This window comes from Psammomys obesus, unplaced genomic scaffold (assembly GCF_907164565.1).
Source record: "Psammomys obesus unplaced genomic scaffold, mPsaObe1.curated_primary_1811, whole genome shotgun sequence".
In the NCBI taxonomy this organism is placed as follows: Eukaryota; Metazoa; Chordata; class Mammalia; order Rodentia; family Muridae; genus Psammomys; species Psammomys obesus.
Genome location: NW_026588752.1, coordinates 4,100,018 through 4,118,095, shown reverse-complemented (window position 1 = coordinate 4,118,095; position 18,078 = coordinate 4,100,018). Strand labels below are relative to the sequence as shown.

General features: G+C 50.3%; 1 protein-coding gene across 2 annotated transcripts in view; it reads left to right on the top strand.

Annotated features, from left to right (window-relative positions):
• Sec14l5 (SEC14 like lipid binding 5) overlaps positions 1 to 15,089 on the top strand; it is a 37,887-nt gene extending 22,798 nt beyond the window's left edge. The window contains exons 5-15 of one of the 2 annotated variants that reach the window (XM_055604732.1): positions 389 to 536; positions 3,678 to 3,790; positions 4,858 to 5,047; positions 6,680 to 6,768; positions 6,859 to 6,929; positions 7,348 to 7,519; positions 9,192 to 9,326; positions 10,786 to 10,920; positions 11,242 to 11,469; positions 13,257 to 13,435; positions 14,981 to 15,089. In XM_055604732.1, the coding sequence (XP_055460707.1) occupies positions 389 to 536; positions 3,678 to 3,790; positions 4,858 to 5,047; positions 6,680 to 6,768; positions 6,859 to 6,929; positions 7,348 to 7,519; positions 9,192 to 9,326; positions 10,786 to 10,920; positions 11,242 to 11,469; positions 13,257 to 13,435; positions 14,981 to 15,089 (1,569 nt within the window). Of the gene's footprint in view, positions 1 to 343; positions 537 to 3,677; positions 3,791 to 4,857; positions 5,048 to 6,679; positions 6,769 to 6,858; positions 6,930 to 7,347; positions 7,520 to 9,191; positions 9,327 to 10,785; positions 10,921 to 11,241; positions 11,470 to 13,256; positions 13,436 to 14,980 lie in introns of both variants that reach the window. The other variant, XM_055604731.1, reaches the window with a different exon arrangement.
• Positions 15,090 to 18,078: the final 2,989 nt, after the last annotated feature.

Below are 18,078 nucleotides of genomic sequence, written 5' to 3'. Positions count from 1 at the left end.
TGTAAATGGGTGGTAGAGCACCTGCCTAGCATGTGGGAGATCTTGGTCCCCCTCCCAGTACCACAAAGCCACCACTTGGTTCAATGGCCTTAGATTCCAGGTTAGAGTGAGGCCTGTTCACCAAATGAGTAGACTGCTTTTGGTGATATACTTTACCTGATACATTACCAACATAAACCTGGGCTATTTGCATTTGTTCTGGGTTTAGTTTTGCTCCTCTCCCCTCATCCTGTCCGTGTGTTAAGCTGTGCGATAGCCCATATTTCAGGACTGGGATCTGCTTGTGTGTGCTTCCTTAGGGCTGGCGTTGCCTGGTGACATCTTTTGGGCCTGTTGCTTCCAGGGGAAGGAGGTGATTGAGCACTACCTGAATGAGCTCATTTCCCAGGGAACATCCCACATTCCTCGCTGGACACCAGCTGTAGTGCCGGAGAAGGGTGCCCGAAGCCAGGCTGTGCCCCGGTGCCCGAGCTCCCTGCAGACAGACGGCCCCAGTGATGCCCCAGGCCCTGTTCCTGAGATGGCCACCGCGGATGGTAGGTGGCTGCAGAGAGCCAGGGTCCAAGCTGTGCCCTCACCCCTGGATCCCGGAAGCTTGCCACGCTGCCTGGCTTCCTGAGAGTGGGGAGAGGTACTGTAGGTTGCCAGGGCTGGGGACAGTCTGGCACCCATTCAGCCTCTGCCCTCTCCTTCTCAGAGACGATCTATTTCTAGACCAGGCGCTGACCTCTGGTGGTTTGAGGATATTTTTAATTGCGTGAGTAATGCAAGATCACGGTAGTAAAGGATATAAATGAATTGGGAGATGAGAAGAGAGAAGTACGAAGAGCTGGAGAGGAGGGTCAGGCGATAAAGTGCTTGCCCTGCAGGCATGACTGTGTCTCCCAGAGCCCACACAGGAACCCAGCAGGTGTGGTGGTCCTCACTTGCGATCTTAGCACCAGAGAGGTGCCAGCTGAGCCTAATCCTAACTGGGGAGCCCTAGGCTCGTGAGAGATTCTGCCTCAAACAAAACCAAGGTAGAGGCACCTGAGGAACCGCACCTGAAGGCGGCCTCCACGTATGTGTACACATACATACATGCGTATGTTATACACATGCACACACACAACACACAGGGAAAGAATGAAGATTCCTTCCTTCTCCCCAGAGTCTTCAAAACTTTGTGTTTTATGAAGCCGGCTAGGGGCATAGGGCACAAGAGGGGCATACATCCTTACACACATGTGCAAATGCATGCTCACACTTAGAAAATATGGAGGAGATGAAAGCACGCCACGCGGCCTGTTTGTACTTTACTATTTCCCGCTAACATTGCAAGAGCAGCACATACATCCCTGCACTTCATAGCACAGTGTGACTGCTTCGAGTCTCACCGATGTTGGCTCACTGTTAGCATTACTGTTTGAGACAGAGGCTGGTCCTGAATTTGATATGTGGCTGGGGATGACCTTGAACTTCTGATCTTCTACTTCCTACCTCCTAAACGCTGGAATTACAGGCATGTGCCTCCATGATGCTGGCAATTTTATCTGTCTTTAAGACTTCATACAAATCATACAGTATGTGAAATCATATAGTATGTGTGTGTGTGTGCATGTCATAGCTCAAAGCCAGGGGGTCCACTGTTTGAAATAGGACATGAACTGATTGGCCTGCTTTTTGATCACCTCCCCTTGAGGTGGGAGCAGCCTTGCCAGGCCACAGAGGAGGACAATGCAGCCAGTCCTGATGAGACCTGATAAGCTAGGGTCAGATGGAAGGGGAGGAGGACCTCCCCTATCTGTGGACTTGGAGAGGGGCATGGGAGGAGCTGGGAGAGGGAGGGTGGGATTAGGAGGAAATGAGGGAGGGGGCTACAGGTGGGATACAAAGTGAATAAACTGTAATTAATATAAAAAATAAATTTAAAAGATTTTTTTTTTAAAAAGAAAGAAATAGGACCTATTTCTATCTCTATTTCTCTCAAGCCCACTCTAGCCTTGAATTTGAGGTCCTCCTGAGTTTTGGGACTACTAAATGCTTCCAAACCTGGATCCTTGGCACACAGTCTGTGGGAGTCAATTCACTCCTTCCACTGTGTGGGTTTTGAGGCTCGAATCAGGTAATCAGGTTTGGTGGCAAATACCTTTATCTAATGAGCCACCTTACCAATCCTCTAGGCTTTTTGTTCGTTTGTTTTAGAGCAGGGTCTCAAGTAGCCCAGGCTGGCCTTGAATTTGCTGTGGAGCCGAGGATGACTGTGAGCTCCTGTTCCCCTGCCTTCTCCCCAGTACTGGGATCACAGCTGTGCACCACCATGCCTGTTTCAGGTGTGCACGTGTGTCATGTGTGTGTGCATATGTGAGCACATGTGTGTATTTTAATTACAAACAATGTGGTTCATCTTTGCACTTAAGGAATGAAAACATGGTTTTCCTGTTCTACAGTGTACAGCATTATTTTATTTTATTGGTTTTTCTTTGTTTTGCTTTGTTTGAGACAGGGTCTTACCATACAACTCTGGCTGACCTAAAACTTGATATGTAGACCAGGCTGGCCTCAAATGAACAGAGATCAGCCTGCCTGTACTGCTAGAGTGCAGACCTGGGACCATGCCTGGCTTTATTTATTTATTTTTGAGATAAATTTATTCTGAGATTTTTTTCATGTAACCCAGACTGATCTCTAACTTTTAATCCTCCTGCCTCTACCTTCCAAGTGTGCACCACCACGCCTGGATACAGTCGGTTTATTAATAAAGAAAATGTTCACAATATAATGCTAAAAAAACAAAAACAAAGAGAAAAAACAAAGGCTGGAGAGTTAGCAATCTTCAGAACCTCAGCAGAGGGGAGGGTCATCTCCACAGCCGAGACCTGGAGAGAAGCCCCCCCCACTGGTAGTGCCCAGCTTTGCCCAGAATATGTTTTCAAAACCATTTAGAAAAATGAGTTTGGAGCCCTTGTGGCTGTTTCCACATCTTGGCTAGGGACCACATTCCAGAGCTCAGACAGTTGGCAAGAAGAGAAGGCCACACAGAGTGTAGGCCACGTGATAGAGACCCGTGTCACCAGATGTGCTGGCTATTTTTATGTCAACTTAATACAAGCTTGATTCATCCAAAAGGAGGGAACCTCAATTGAGAAAATGCCTCCGTAAGATCTGGCTGTTGGTCATTCTCTCAATCAGTGGCTGATGGGGAAGGCCCAGCCTGTTGGCGGTGCTGCCACCCCTGGGCTGAGCCAGTAAACAGCACTCCTCCATGACCTCTGGCATCAGCTTTTGCCTCTGGGTTCCTGCCCTGTTTGAGATCCCATCCTGACTTTTTTCAAAGATGAACAGTGATATGGAAGTTTAAGCCAAAGAAACCCTTTCCTCCCCAGCTTGCTTTTGGTCATGGTGTTTCATCACAGCAATAGTAACCCTAACTAAGACTCCAGATATGGTAGCATATGCCTGCAGCCTAGCACTCAGGAGGTATAGGCAGGAAGATGGGAGGTCAAGGATAGCCTCTGCTATGTAGTGCATTTGAATCTAGCCTGGGTTACATGAGGCCATGTCTCAAGACAAAGCAAAGCAAAACAAAAACAAACAACAACAACAACAACAACAAAACAGAACAAAGGTAAACAGAGGGAGACAGAGGATGGCCTCGCTCTTCCTCCACCCTGAAATCCCTATTTTTCTTGTTCAAGGGGACAAGCTGGAAGCAGACTACATCGAGAGGTGCCTGGGCCATCTCACTCCCATGCAGCAGAGTTGCCTGGTGCAGCTCCGGCACTGGTTACAGGAGACCCACAAAGGCAAGGTGGGTGTGGCGTGGGCACCGTGAGGACAGGCTTCAGCCTAGGCCAGTGGGGAAGGAAGAGAAGCCAGTTGTGCTATCAGTAATACTACAAACTTAGATTTTGCCCCATTTATATCACTTTCATCCTGTCTGTCCTTTACACGTACTGAGGCCACCACCCTTCTGCTAGGGATGTTTGGGGCCAGGAAATTCTTTAGAGTAGGTGTTTATTCTGTTATGCTTGGTAACATGTCTAGCCTCCAATCAGGATATGCCAGTACCTTGCCCCATCCAGATATGACAATGCAAAATGGCCCTTAGCATGTACATATGTCCTTGTGTGTGAGTGTGTGTGTGTATGTATGTATGTATGTACAGTCATGTGCAATTAAGAATCATGCTCATTTGACCGTGGGTACTGTCCTTTCCTAAGAGACATATGACATAATAAGTGTGATTGTTGATTGTCTATAGATTTTTGCCTTTAAGCTCTAGCTCTGGTAACATGGATGTGCACCACATAGCTCAATACTAAGAAGGACTCTATCATCTACTGAATCAGAACTTCATAGCAAGAATTGCTTACCTTTGCCTCTCCAGCCTGGAGGCCAGACAAGAGCATTGCTCACTGCTGGTATATGCTATAACATGTCTGCTTCCATTTCTGCAAATGTAAAATGTGGACATTGTTAATCTAGTGTGGATCACAAACACTGATCTACATCAGATGCTTAGGGTAGAGTCTGACTCAAAGGAAGAACCCCCAAAAAGACAACTTGTTCTAGGACTGGTTTTGCACCAATGGTATATTGAGAAATGAGCAGGAGAAAGGGGAGGAGGGAGAAGGGAGGAGAGGAGGAGTTACCCCAAGGAAAGATGCTATTTCTAGGACAAACAGGGAGAGATGCTAGGCAGCCACAGCACACAGCTGTTCACCACAGCCCTCCCTTTGGCCTCTCTTTGCTCTGGGCTACTTTCCCCAGCTGTTTTGCAGATGAGGGAAGAGGCTCATTTCTACCACTTTATCTGAATGTGTTCATTTATCTGGATGTATCATTCTGTGGTCTTCTTTCTTCTCTGTCTCTCAGATCCCCAAAGATGAGCACATCCTGCGCTTCCTGCGAGCACGAGATTTCCACCTGGATAAGGCCCGGGACATGCTGTGCCAGTCCCTGAGCTGGCGGAAGCAGCACCAAGTGGATCTCCTTCTGCAGACCTGGAGGCCCCCAGCTCCCCTACAGGAGTTCTATGCCGGAGGCTGGCACTACCAGGACGTAGGTGCGCCTCACACCTGAGCCATGTGTGAATGCCAAGGGCACTCTTAAACAATGCACCCCAGGGAATTTCAGATTCCCTTTTAGCTCTCTGGGGCATCTGGAGATACCGATGGTGTGTTACCCAGCTATGAAGAAGGTGGAATAGATATAGGTTTTTGTTTTTGTTTGTTTGTTTTGGGGGGATGTTTCTGCCCCCGGGGGCTATCACATATCATAGTCTCTCCCGTACAGTATGAATTTATTAAGGTAGCCATAGCAAACTAGATACTAAAGCCACAAGATGCCAGCCCTGGATGTTGGAAGTTTGAGATTCAGGAGGCAGCAGGACTTGGGATGTAGTTCAGTTGGTAGAGTGCCTAGCTTGCACAAAGCCTTAGGTCCGATCCTCAGCACTGCACAGATCTAGGCTTGGTGGTACACATCTGAAGTCCCAACACATAGGAGGTGGAGGCAAGAGGATCAGAAGTTCGAGGTTAATCTCAGCTATATAATAAATTCAAAGCCAGCCTGGGCTACAGATCCTGTCACTCATCAACAAACAAACAACAAATAAAACGGACTCAGGAAGCTCTACAGCAGAGCCCTGCACCGCCTCTTCCAGCTTTTGATAGCCCCTGAGTTTGTGGCTGTATCATTCTCAGCTTCTGCCCCCACTTGACATGACCTTCCCGGAGCTGACCATGTTAGCAGTCCTTAAAGATAACTGCCCTGTTGACAACCCTTCATGTCCCTCTGGTGCTCTGGTTGGAGGAAAGCAAGGGCCGATGTCCACCCTCTCAATTTCTTCATGACATGGCTCATATAATCTTCCGAAAAAACATTGTAAATTAACAATGTGTTGAGTGCACCTGTGAGTACGGCAACAGGAAGACAGCCTTCTTGTTTGAGGTGGGTGTCTCACTGACCCTGGAGCTCACTGACTAGAGGAGACTAGCTGGATGGCCAGAAGCCCGAGGGAGCTTCCCGTCCCTGACTGCCCAGTGCTGGCTACAACTACATGCCACCAACCTGGCCTCAAACTCACAGTGGGCCGCGTGTCCCTGCCTCTTGCTGGGACTAAAGATGTGCGCCACTGCTCACGGACACCGCTATTCATGGCTCTGCCTGGCTTTAAAAAAACATGGGATAAAGACAAAAACAAAAACATGGGATCTGGGCATTGGACTCAAGTCTTCACACTCACATAGCAAGTACTTTACTGATGCCAATCTCCCCAGTCCTAGAAAAAAAATAAGTGAACTACTGATTTCCACTTTAGGTGTCTCAGAAGCAGACACAGTAAGCCCACCCATCCCTTGGTGACCCTCCAGCATGACCTCTGCTCCCGGGAGGGGACTGTTAGGTTTTCTTTCTTTCTTTCTTTCTTTCTTTCTTTCTTTCTTTCTTTCTTTCTTTCTTTCTTTCTTTCTTTCTTTCTTTCTTTCTGTTTTTTCGAGACAGGGTTTCTCTGTGTAGCCTTGGCTGTCCTGGACTCACTTTGTAGACCAGGCTGGCTTCGAACTCACAGAGATCCCCCTTGCCTATGCGTCCCCGACTTTTGGGATTACAGCATGCACTGGCTAGGAGTTAGGCTCCTATGCAACAGCCACCTAAAAGATGTCTTCTCTTTCCTGGGCTCCGCCCACCTGCAAAGATGGCCGTCCCCTCTACATCCTGCGCCTGGGCCAAATGGACACCAAAGGCCTGATGAAGGCAGTAGGCGAGGAGGCTCTGCTGCAGCACGTGAGTCAGGGGCGGAGTGTGGGCCCGCGATGTTAGCCCGCGTGCGGAGCAGCATAGTCAGCTGTTGTCAGTACCATGTCTGCCTTCTAGGTGCTTTCTGTCAACGAGGAAGGACAGAAGAGATGCGAAGGAAACACGAGACAATTCGGCCGTCCCATCAGGCAAGAACCTGAGTTGGGGGCAAAACACCCAAAGGCTAGCTAAACGCTTACCGCGATGCTCGTGGCCAGGGGGCTGGCTGAGTGTTGTGTGTGGTCCCCTAATTCTTATAATGCTCTGGTGAGGCAGGAACCCTTTCCTGGTTTTTGGACTCTGGCCGAGCTAATTTAAATCGTTCCTGACTGGTTCCGCCCCCAACTCCATAGGCTCCTCCCTTTGCTTCCTCAGGCCAGCCTTCCTCCTCAGCCCCGCTGTGACACCTTTCCTTTCCGGGGCTGAGAGACTACAGGGACTGTCAAAGTGTCCTGCTCCCACCCCTGCCTTCTGAGCCCTTTGCTCTGTCACCGGTGCCTGGGAGGGCGCCGGGGATCATGGGAGGTGGCAGAGGCAGGTGGGGCCCAAGGTCCTGTGTCGTCACAGCTCCTGGACCTGCTTGCTGGACCTGGAGGGCCTCAACATGAGGCACCTGTGGCGGCCGGGGGTGAAAGCCCTGCTTCGGATGATCGAGGTGGTGGAGGACAACTACCCCGAGACCCTGGGCAGGCTGCTCATCGTGCGTGCGCCCCGCGTCTTCCCGGTGCTGTGGACGCTGGTGAGAGCAAGACCCAGAGAGGGGCCGCACAGGGCTGAATCTTGACCTGACTGATTCTGAGCGCACAGATCGGTGAAGATGACGCAGATCCAAGGTTGCCAGGGTCTCCTTTCCAGGAGATGAAATGTAACTGGATTATGGCAGGGTTTTATGACATGATGAATGTACCAAAGTCCTTGAGTCTTGCACTTCTTAGTTTTACGGTTTTTTATGAATACCACGGGTGGGTATTCATCTGGGTGTACATGTGTGTCAGGTGCATGTGCACATTTGTGTGGCAGTCAGAGGTCAGAGGCCAAGTTCTTCCTCAGGAGCGCTCCACCTAACTTTATGTATTTATTTAATTTTTTAAGACAGGACTTCTCTGTGCCTTGACTGTGTTCTGGACTCACTTTGTAGACCAGGCTGGCTCAGAACTCTGCCTTCCTGAGTGCTGGGATTAAAGGAGTGTGCCATTGGGCCTGACGGTCCACCTTATTTTTTGAGGTGGTCTGTTAGGCTAGGTTAGCTGGGCAGGGAGTCCAGGAGACTCCCCTATTGCCCCATGCCCCAGCACTGGTTTTACAAATGAGTGCTACCAAGCCCAGCTTTTTTCCGTCTTCTTCTTCTTTGAATGTGTGTTTCTGGGAATCCAAATTCAGCCCCTCATGCTTACACAACAGCATTTTACTGACTGAGCCGTGTTGCTAAACCTGAATCATTTCACTTTAAGAAGGTCAAGTCAACCAGATGTGGTGGTTACATGTTAATCCCAGCACGAAGCAGGCAGAGGCAGGAGGATTTCTGTGAGTTCTAGGCCTGTCAGACCTATATACTGAGTTCCAGGCCAGCCAGGTCTACATAGTGTGGCTGTCTTAAAATAAAAATCAAGTCAGGGCTAGTGACAGGGCTCAGCATCTGGGATTGCTTGGTGATTGCAAGCCTCGATTAGTATATTTATCATCAGGATGTCTCTTTCATTTAATAGTAATTTCTTGACATAAAATGGCTATATTTTAAATTGATATGATGTCCTTTAAGGTTTCTATCTTGTTCAGCTCTAAAGGAGTTGTATAAACACACACACAAGCTCAACTCTTGTGGTTTTGGTATGTTTCCTTTCCTTTTATTTTATTTTTTTGTCGTAGGCATTCATTTAACCCCAGCTAGCCTCAGATTCACTACTCACCCAAGAATAACCTTGAACTTCTAATCCTCCTGCTTCTATTGTCAAGAGTGTTAAGAATGTGGGAATGTACCACCGTGACTGTAATCCCAGCACTGGGGGGGCAAAGTCAGGTGGACCTCTGTGAGTTTGAGGCCAGCCTGGTCTACAGAGTGAGTTCCAGGACAGCCACAGCTATTCAGAGAAACCCAGTCTTGAAAAACAAAACAAAACAAAACAAAAAATCAGTTCTGAGCTAGGTCTGGTGGTGCGTGCCTATAGTCCCAGCACTCAAGAAAGAGGCTGAGGAAGAGCCTGAGTTTGATGCTGGCCTGAGCCACAGAGTGAAAACCTTCTCAAAAAAAAAAAAAAAAAAAGAAAAAGGCCAAAGCCAATGAATAAATACATAAACAAACAAACCAACCAAACCAGAAATAAAATGAAGCAAGGCTAACCAACAAAGTGACCGATTCTCTCTCTACAAATCCCATTGAGGAAATACAGACTCTGCCTTGCCCCTGCCTCCAGGTCAGCCCCTTCATCAATGAGAACACCAGGCGGAAGTTCCTCATCTACAGTGGCAGCAATTATCAGGGCCCTGGTGGCCTGGTGGACTACCTGGACAAGGATGTGATCCCTGACTTCCTGGGAGGAGAGAGTGTGGTAAGGCTTGCTGCTGGTCCTGCATTCTGGAAGGGGGTGGGGCAGGAGCCTGAGAGTCCAGATCCCTAGGGTCAGGAAGCTGCTGAAAAGGGCTGCTTATTCTCATCATGAGGAGCCACTAGCTCTAAGTGGGGGCTGGGCTAGTTGTAGAAGTTTACCCAGAGAGGTGAAATATCTGGAGGTGGAGTCTTTGGTTCTTTTAAAGACAGTGAGGGCTGGAGGTGACAGAGCATTTAAGAGTACCTTGAAGAGCTGGTTCAGCAGCTAAGGGCACTTTCCCAGAGGACCTGGGTTTGATTCCCAGCCCTTACATGGTGGCTCACAACCAGCTGTGACTAGTCCCAGGGGATCCAGTGCACTCTTCTGGCTTCCATAAATACTGCATGCATTTGGCACATGACCATAAATGCAGGAGAAACACCCATACACATAAAAGTAAATGTTGATATTTTCCAGAAAAGAGTACTTACGCTGTACACCCCTCCCCCCGGCAGGACAGGCACCAGGCAGCAGGCTTGAGCCGCTTGTTGGTAAAGTGGTTTCCTTAGGAACTCTGCCCAGCTTGACTGGACTCTGCTCCTGTGGGCAGCAGCTCTCTCTAGGACTTCCTGAAGGACAATGGGCAAGGACCTGGCTCTGCTATTCCCCTCCCCCTTCTGTTTTCAAAGCGAAACAAGGAAAACTGTTGTGTGTGGATGCTTGGGGCCTGAGACTTGGCCACCAGGGCAACTTTCACTTGGAGACATCTGTAGAACTAGATACGCCCTCCACTGGTCAGCATCTTCTACGGAAGGAAAGATGCTGCCCCAACTTTGATTGTATCACAGAAGAGGGAACCACAACTAGCCAAACAGTATGAGAAGGGCTATGAGTGCAGGGATCTACACACACACACACATACATACACAAACACACACACACACATACATACACAAACACACACACACACACACACCCCACATGTACACACGTGCACACATACACATGCGAGCATACCCTCCAACACACTTCAGCATGTGGGCACTGAGGATGGAACTCAGATCTTCAGATTTGATGGCAAGTACCCTTACCCACTGAGCCATCTCACCAGGCCCTGTTCGTTTGTTTTTGTTTGTTTAGTCCAGGCTGGCCGAGGACTCAGGATCCCCCTTCCCAAACCTCCTGAATGCCAGGATTATAGGCACGTACCATGACACCTGACCCACGGTTGTGTGCCCTGATTGCACGTTCTCGTGTGTGATCTTGGGAATGTAGCCTGGCCTGGCTAAGCCTCCATCCCACTTTCATTGTACGAGAAGCGTATCTTACCCTGCTATTGGTTCTGAGGGCTTCGGAGGGTGACTGCCCAACACAGGGGTCAGTATGCTAAACTAGGGCTCACAGGACACCCAATGTGAGGCCAGCTGGGCCTCAGCCACTCTGACGTGCCAACCTTTTTAGTCTTTGAAACCTCCCTCAGTGTAATGTTCCAGAAGGAGGACTGGTCCCCAAGTCCCTGTACCTGACCGAGGAGGAGCAGGAGCAGGCTGACCAGCTACGGCAGTGGAGTGAGACCTACCATCCAGCCAGCGTGCTCCGAGGGAGCCCCCATGAGGTGCCACCTGACCTGGGAGGGCACGGGTGGGGTGGTATCATGTTCCTTCAGCTTGGGTGTAGGGTGGTTCTAGTCACTCACTTTCAACTCTATCCAAGAAGCTCCAGGGCATTTGATGGTTGCAGAATCCCCAGGTGCCCTCATGCCCCAGGCACCTGCAGTCCACTGCAGGTGACCAGGCCTTGCAGAGAGAGGACGGGTCTGGGAGAGGGGATAGTTGGGGAGTCTTAGTAGCTTCTCCTGATGACAGGGAGACTGATAAATGACCAGGGAGGAACGTGCTGACCCTGGGGCTCTCCCACCTCTGCTTCTGTTATGCAGGTTGCCATGGAGATTCCAGAAGGGGAGTCCGTCATCACCTGGGACTTTGACATCCTCCGAGGGGATGTGGTGTTCAGTCTGTATCATGCGAAACAGGCACCCAAGCTCAGTCCTCAGGAGCCTGGTGTTAGAGCCAGTGGGCAGTTGATTGATAAGGGCTGGGTCCTGGGGGTACATTACAGCCGTGTTGAGGCGCCCCTCATCTGCCGAGAAGGGCAGAGCATTCAGGTGTGTAGGTGTGGGCTTTTGTTACTAATTTTGCATGGGGTATCAAGCCTCCCTCACAGACCAGGCCTCTGCAGACAGCTTCGGACAAGGATGTGCTCCCAGGCTCTGCAGAACAACCATAAAGGAGCTCCCCTGTCTCCCCAGCTCGAGAAGACTGTATGGAGGGAGCGTGAGGCACCCAGCTAAGAGGCAGTTGGAGGGCTGGGGGAGGGCTTTGAGCTTCAGTTTCTCCTTGAGGAAAAGAAATCATTAAAGGGTCTAAATAACCTAAGCGAGGCTGGGGTGATAGCTCAGTCAGTAGAGTGCTTGCTTTGCAAACACAAGGACCTGGGTTTGATCCTCAGAACTCATGGGGGCAGGGAGCCATGTTTTCCTCATGACACACACATGCAAATGCACATACATGTGCATGGGGGAGGGAACAGATGGTGCCATTTAAATCAAACAGGTCCAAAGTCAAGGAACCAGCAGAGCTTCCTAAAGGCTCCAGGGAGGAGTCTTTCTTGCCTTTCTGGTGGAAAGGTCCTCACCTTGGCCTTATATGGCTTATATGGCTCTGTTTTGTGCCTTAAAGCCCCTCCCCTCTCTCCTATAAGGACAGCAGTAGTTGTGTTTAGGATTGACCCTAAATCCTTTGCTGAAAAACAGGGAGAAATGTCCAAATAAGGTCATCTTCTGCAGTTCTGGGTGGATATGGATTTGGGGGACACTGTTCAGCCCAGGTCTTCATCTCATGGTAGATGGAGGGTGGGGTTTTGGGACCCACAGTCCCACTTCCACATTTGAGTTCCTCACGGACGAGGGCCTTGAGGGTGGCTGGGCTGGGCAGGGTAGGGGAGCTGATGTTCCAGGTGGAAGGGATGGCAGAACGAAGCTGGAGAAGCAGGGGATCACACAGGGCTGGGATGAGTAGTGGATCAGGAGGCCCCCTGAGGCCAGCAGCCAGATCCAGCACCCCAAGACCCTGGCCTTAGACTCTCCTGAACACCCCAACTATTTAGTTCTGAATGTAGGGCTGGGAATCCAGGTCTCCTGCACCCATGACTGGGGTGTGAGCTGCCTTTCTCACGTGTTACAGGTGGACTGTTATATCCCTGCACGTGCAAGCACACACACACAAGCACACACATGCACACAAACACTCACTCTGAGACATACATATGTACATATGCCCATGTGCGAACACATTCACACATATACACATAAATGCACACAAGCACATATATGTACACACACACCAAAATACACATAAACACTCACTCAGACACACACACACACTCCCAGACATACACATGTCCATACATGCATTTACACACATATACACATAAATGCACACCTGCATATACACGCACACACAGACACCCACCCACCAAAAAAGCATGCTCACACAGACGCACACACAGTGAGAGTCCTCTGGCTCCATGAGCCTCACGGGCCTCACTGATGGTTCTGTAGAACAAGTGATTCTTTCAGGTCACAGCCAGCTCTGAATACCTCTACAGTGTTTCCTCAGAGCTGCCCCTGACCCCCGTCCCTCCTGCACCCCCAGGTCCTGGTGTCACTCCATCACAATAAGCAGGAAGCTCAGGTCCCTGGGACGCAGCAGTCACCACAGAGAGACTTTAGAAGGCACTTGTAGAGGATTTCCTGGGATGTTGGGAAGGACCAAATAGAAAGAGACTGGTTACAGGGGGGCTCGGCTCAACGCCCTGTCTTGTTTCCAGGGGACCCCATCTCTCTATCCTTCCCCAGGAGGACCTGGTCTTACTATGGGTTCTGTGTTTCAGGGTTCCCATGTAACTCAGTGGCCTGGCATCTACCTGCTCCAGTGGCAGATTCACAGTCCCCCTGAGAGTGTGGCCTGCAGTCTCCCAGGCGTTGATGATGTCCTGACAGCTCTGCACAGCCCAGGCCCCAAGTGCAAGTTGCTGTACTACTGTGAAGTGCTGGCATCTGAAGACTTTAGGTAGGGGAGGCCTCCCCCCAGCACTGTGATGGTTGATTGTTTATAAAGTGGCCTGTGCTCAGCTTCTTCCGGGCTAGACATCAATAGCCCTCTGTAGGAAAAAAGAGGAGTCTCTTTGCCTGAGAAAGAAGCTGGGTGGTGGTGATGGCAGTGGCGTATGCCTTTAATCCCAGCACTTGGAAGGCAGAGGCAGGTGGATCTCTGTGAGTTCTAGGCCAGCCTGGTCTACAGACTTCCAGAACAGCCAGGGCTACACAAAGAAACCCTATTTTGAAGCAAACATACAAAATGAGAGACAGATGGAGAGAGAGGGAAAGAGAGTGAGAGAGAGTGAGGGAGAGAGGGAGGGACAGAGAGGCTCAGCCTTAAATGTTGAACTTTCACCCTTTGTAGCTGCAGTCTCCCCTCTCTTCTTCAAGGCTCTCAGTGCACTGGGCCAGGAGAGAGCAGAAGGGACCCTTATCACTTGGACCCCCTTTCAGTCCTAAAATTGCTCAGAGTTTGCACCTACTCTGAAATATCCTAGAACAGTGCCTCACAGATAACTGTCTATAGGTTGCTACTATAAGACCCTTCTTCCAGCTTCCCACTCACCTTGTCTCTGAGGAGACGGTGCTTCACCTCCCTGAGATCTCCTGGGACATTCACTGGGCACACAGTAGGCACCTGTATGTGGTGGTGCAGCCTGGAGTGGTGAAGGCAAAGGTCTTCAATTTCTCCTCCCCCCGTTTCATTTTAATTAGTCATTAATTTTGAGTCAGGGTCTCATGAAACATAGGTTGGCCTCAAACTCACTATGTGGCTGAGGAAGATCTTGAACTCTTGCCTGCACCTCCCTAGTGCTGGGGTCACATGTGTGCACTACCACACACACCTGGCTTTCTGTGGTAGTGGGATCAAACCTGGGGTTTCATGCATGCCAGGGAGCACTTTACCAATGGAATTAGGCCCAACTCCTTTCATTTTACATGTAAGGAAGGAATGTAGCTTCATGTGGTGGCACAGGCCTGTAACCCTAGCACTCAAAAGGATCCCAACTTTAAGGCCAGCCTGGGCTACATAATAAGAAGCTATCTCAGGAAAACCAAAGGAAACTGGAAAGTTCTTCCAGGCCAGCTCTGATCTGACATCTGGAGTAGTGTTAATCAGACAGAAGCTGCATCCCAGTAGCCCAGGCTGGCCTGGAACTCACAATCCCCCTGCTCCCACCTCTTCTTCTTCTTCCATCTCTTGAGTGCTGGGCTTGAAGGCTGCCACCGTACTTAGTTTTGACCAGAGAAAAAGAGCCTGGAGCTGAGACACTCCCAGGCTGTGTGTTTTCTGCTCCATGCCGGTGAGCCAGCTCCTCACAGCTGGGCTGGGCCTTGGGAACTAACCAGGTGCAGCTCATCTTCGCTCGAATGGTGTCACTGGCTTTTCCCTCTGCGTCGGTTAGCCCCTGGTGGAGGTTGGCAGCCTTGAGGAGTGTGCCCTGGGGCCTCATTTTCAATATTAACAGCTTTTGCCAGGGCGATAACTTAGGGCATACGCACGCTTCCTCCCCAGGGGCTCCATGTCCAGCCTGGAATCCTGTGCCAGCCGCTTCTCTCAGCTCAGCGCCACCACCTCTTCCTCCTCTGGCCAGTCCCATAGTGGCTCCATGGTGTCCAGATAGCCGGCTGGGGACCTGCTGGCAGCCCAAGTGCTTCTGGCCTCAGGCAGTGTGAGGACGAGGAAGAAGCCGGTCCAGACACCTGGCACCATGATGGATGCCGACGATGCCACAGCTGGGGTGTGGGGACCCCACAGCAGGCATCCGCCTCTCTACCTGTGTGCAGAGGGAGCCTCACGTCATGGACAGACGCCCTCTACTTTTGACTTTCTTTTTAAAGCCAAGACCTCACGGATGCTCCGCCTCCTGTCTCCTGGATCTGGAGTCTAGGACGGGACCAGGGCTGGCGCCCTCTCACCACTTGCTGTGCTTTGCTTAGGTTGGCTTCCTCCACAGGGAAGCCTCTTCTACCACAGGATCATCATTGTTCGGTGCCCTCCCCTGTCTCCCAGGAGAGGGTCCAAGGGCATGTCTCTTCCCGAAGTTCCAGGCCACTTTTTAGAAACTCTCCTTAGCCTGCTGGGGCTTGGGGTCTATTCTGAACCAATCACAGTTGCAGGGAGAATAGAGGACACTTGACTGCCAGTAGGGTCGTAATAATCTGGACCAATCACTGTGATTTGGGGATAGAATGCAGTGTACTGGTTGGCCAGTCTGGATTACTGGACCGTTTCTGGGGCCAATCACGTGATCTGGAAGGGGCAAGGTAGGCTGAAGGATGACTGGGGTGTGTGGTCAATGAGTATCAGGGTAGATGAGCATTTTAGCATTTGTGACTGAGCACTGTCCAAGGAGCTGTGATGGAGAGTCAGGGCTCTTCTTCCCTCAGGAAACAACCTACCATGAACTGCACTTCCGCTTTCCGCCCCTGAGTTGAGGAACACAGGGATGCCCAGGGCTTCTGCCTGGTTCCACACAGTGATGGGGTGACTCCAGCTCTTCTTGTTTCCCTCCAGAGGTGTCTTTACTTTCTAAAGCACACTGCACCCTTATGAGATACATATATTTAGAACTAAAATCCCTTCTCTCTGAGTGGCAAGACACTCCAAGTCAGTCCAGAAGAACTTAGCTTAGGAGTGGTCGGGTCCAGCATCTCAACATGGTTCTGGGGTCCCCTGGAGGTGGAGGCAGTTGTCTCTGTCCTGTAGTTTCTCTAGCTCAGGGTTCTCCAAGATTGACAGGACTTTCCCAGACACTCCATGGGAAAGTAGTGGGTCTTCTTGGAGATCAAGGACTTACCTCTTTTCATTTCCAGGATCCGAAGAAGGTGCGAGGTCACTGCTTGGTGATTTTCCTCCAGTTGCCGCCTTTCTTGGGTGTTTTGTGTTTTGCCTTAGAGAGTGGCACAGCACACAGAGATCAGGATTTCTGGTTTTCCTTAGCCCACCCTGGTTTCCACTCCTTCCAACCAGTGTGCCCACCTACACCACTGCCCTGGGTTTCGGCCTGACTGAAGCTCTGTCCCCGCCTCAGCTCCAGCCTGGCCCAGAAGGTCCTCATTGTTCTTCTCTGTCAGCCTCATTTAGAGTAGAGATCTTTTCTACAAGTCCCCAGCTGAGGGCTGACATCGGGCCGTGAAGCCAGGTGAGCAAGCATGGCCTTTGCTGGCACCAGCCCCAAATCCAGAGCAGTAGGAAAGGGTCCCTTGAAGGGAGACTCTTCAACTGATGGAAATTCTCTTCTGTTCTACTCTCCAGGAATAGCAATGGAACACAAGACTTCAGCAGAGTGTGTGTGTGTGTGTGTGTGTGTGTGTGTGTGGGTTTCCTCCAGAGACACTGAAAACCAGCTGTCTCCAAATCACCAAGAGCAAGTGGCGATATGTCTCAATGGTCTTTATTATTTTGATTATGATTATTAATGTTAATTATTTTAATTATTTGCTGCTCTTGCAGCACTGAGGTTCAAACCCAGGCGTTGGTCATGCTAGGCAATCACTCCCACTGAGCCACATGTGAGACCCATTTTTTGTTTTTGTTTTTTGAAATGATTTTGTGTCCTGGCCTTGCATTCTATGTAAGGCTAAGGATGACCATGAACTCCTGATCATTCTGCTTCTGCTTCTAAAACTTTGGGGCTGCTGGTGTGTGCCACTGTACCTATTATATGAAGTGCTCGGAGCTGAACTCAGGGCTTCATACCTTCCTGGCCCATCTCAGTGATCTTTACATGAGCTTCTAAGTTTGAGTCTCAAACCAAAGCTTTAACTCTAGAAGTGCTTTGGGGAGAAGCTGTCTGGAGGCCTTTGCACATTTACCCTTCAGACACAGAGAACAGAGAGCACTAGGGTCGGGGGGGGCGCTTTTCCTCTCTCCCCACCCCCAACCAAAACCTTTGAACAGGGAATTCCTTGTACCTTTATTTGAGGTAACTTGAAGGGGTCTTGGTGCAAGTTGGCTGGACCCAGCAGGGTTCTCAGCTACACCCAGGCCTCTTGATTCAACATCTTTTTGCACATTTGCTTCGTACCTTCTCCATGCTGAGAGGCCACCGACAGTAGCTCCACACCTACCCAGTGGGTTTCCAGTGTCTAAGAGGAAGATAACCCTAACACAACCTTCTGAAGGATCCTGACTGGCCCTGCTCAGTCACACACATACTCTCAGGCAAGCAGGGCCTGGGGAAAAGGCAAGCCTTCTGGAGGAAAGCTGGGGCATAGCACCAACAGATGGCTGTGGTGGCATCTACTGTGTCCCCCCACCCTGGCACTAGGGAAAGCCATTGATTAAAAATAGCACGAGGGTGCTGGGGAGATAGCTCAGCGGGTAAGATGGCATTGCACAAGCATGACGACCTGAGTTTGGATCCCCAGAAGCCATGCAAAAGGCCAGTACCACATGTGCTTGGTGGAGACAGGAGGATGCCTGGGGCTCAGTGACTGGTCACTATAGCTGAACTGGTCAGCTCCACATTCAGTGAGAGGCCCTGTCTCAAAAAAGAAAGGTGGAGAGCAGATGAAGACTCCTGACATCAACCTTTGGCTTCCACACATACACATGCATGCAACACACACACACACACACACACACACACACACACACACACACACACA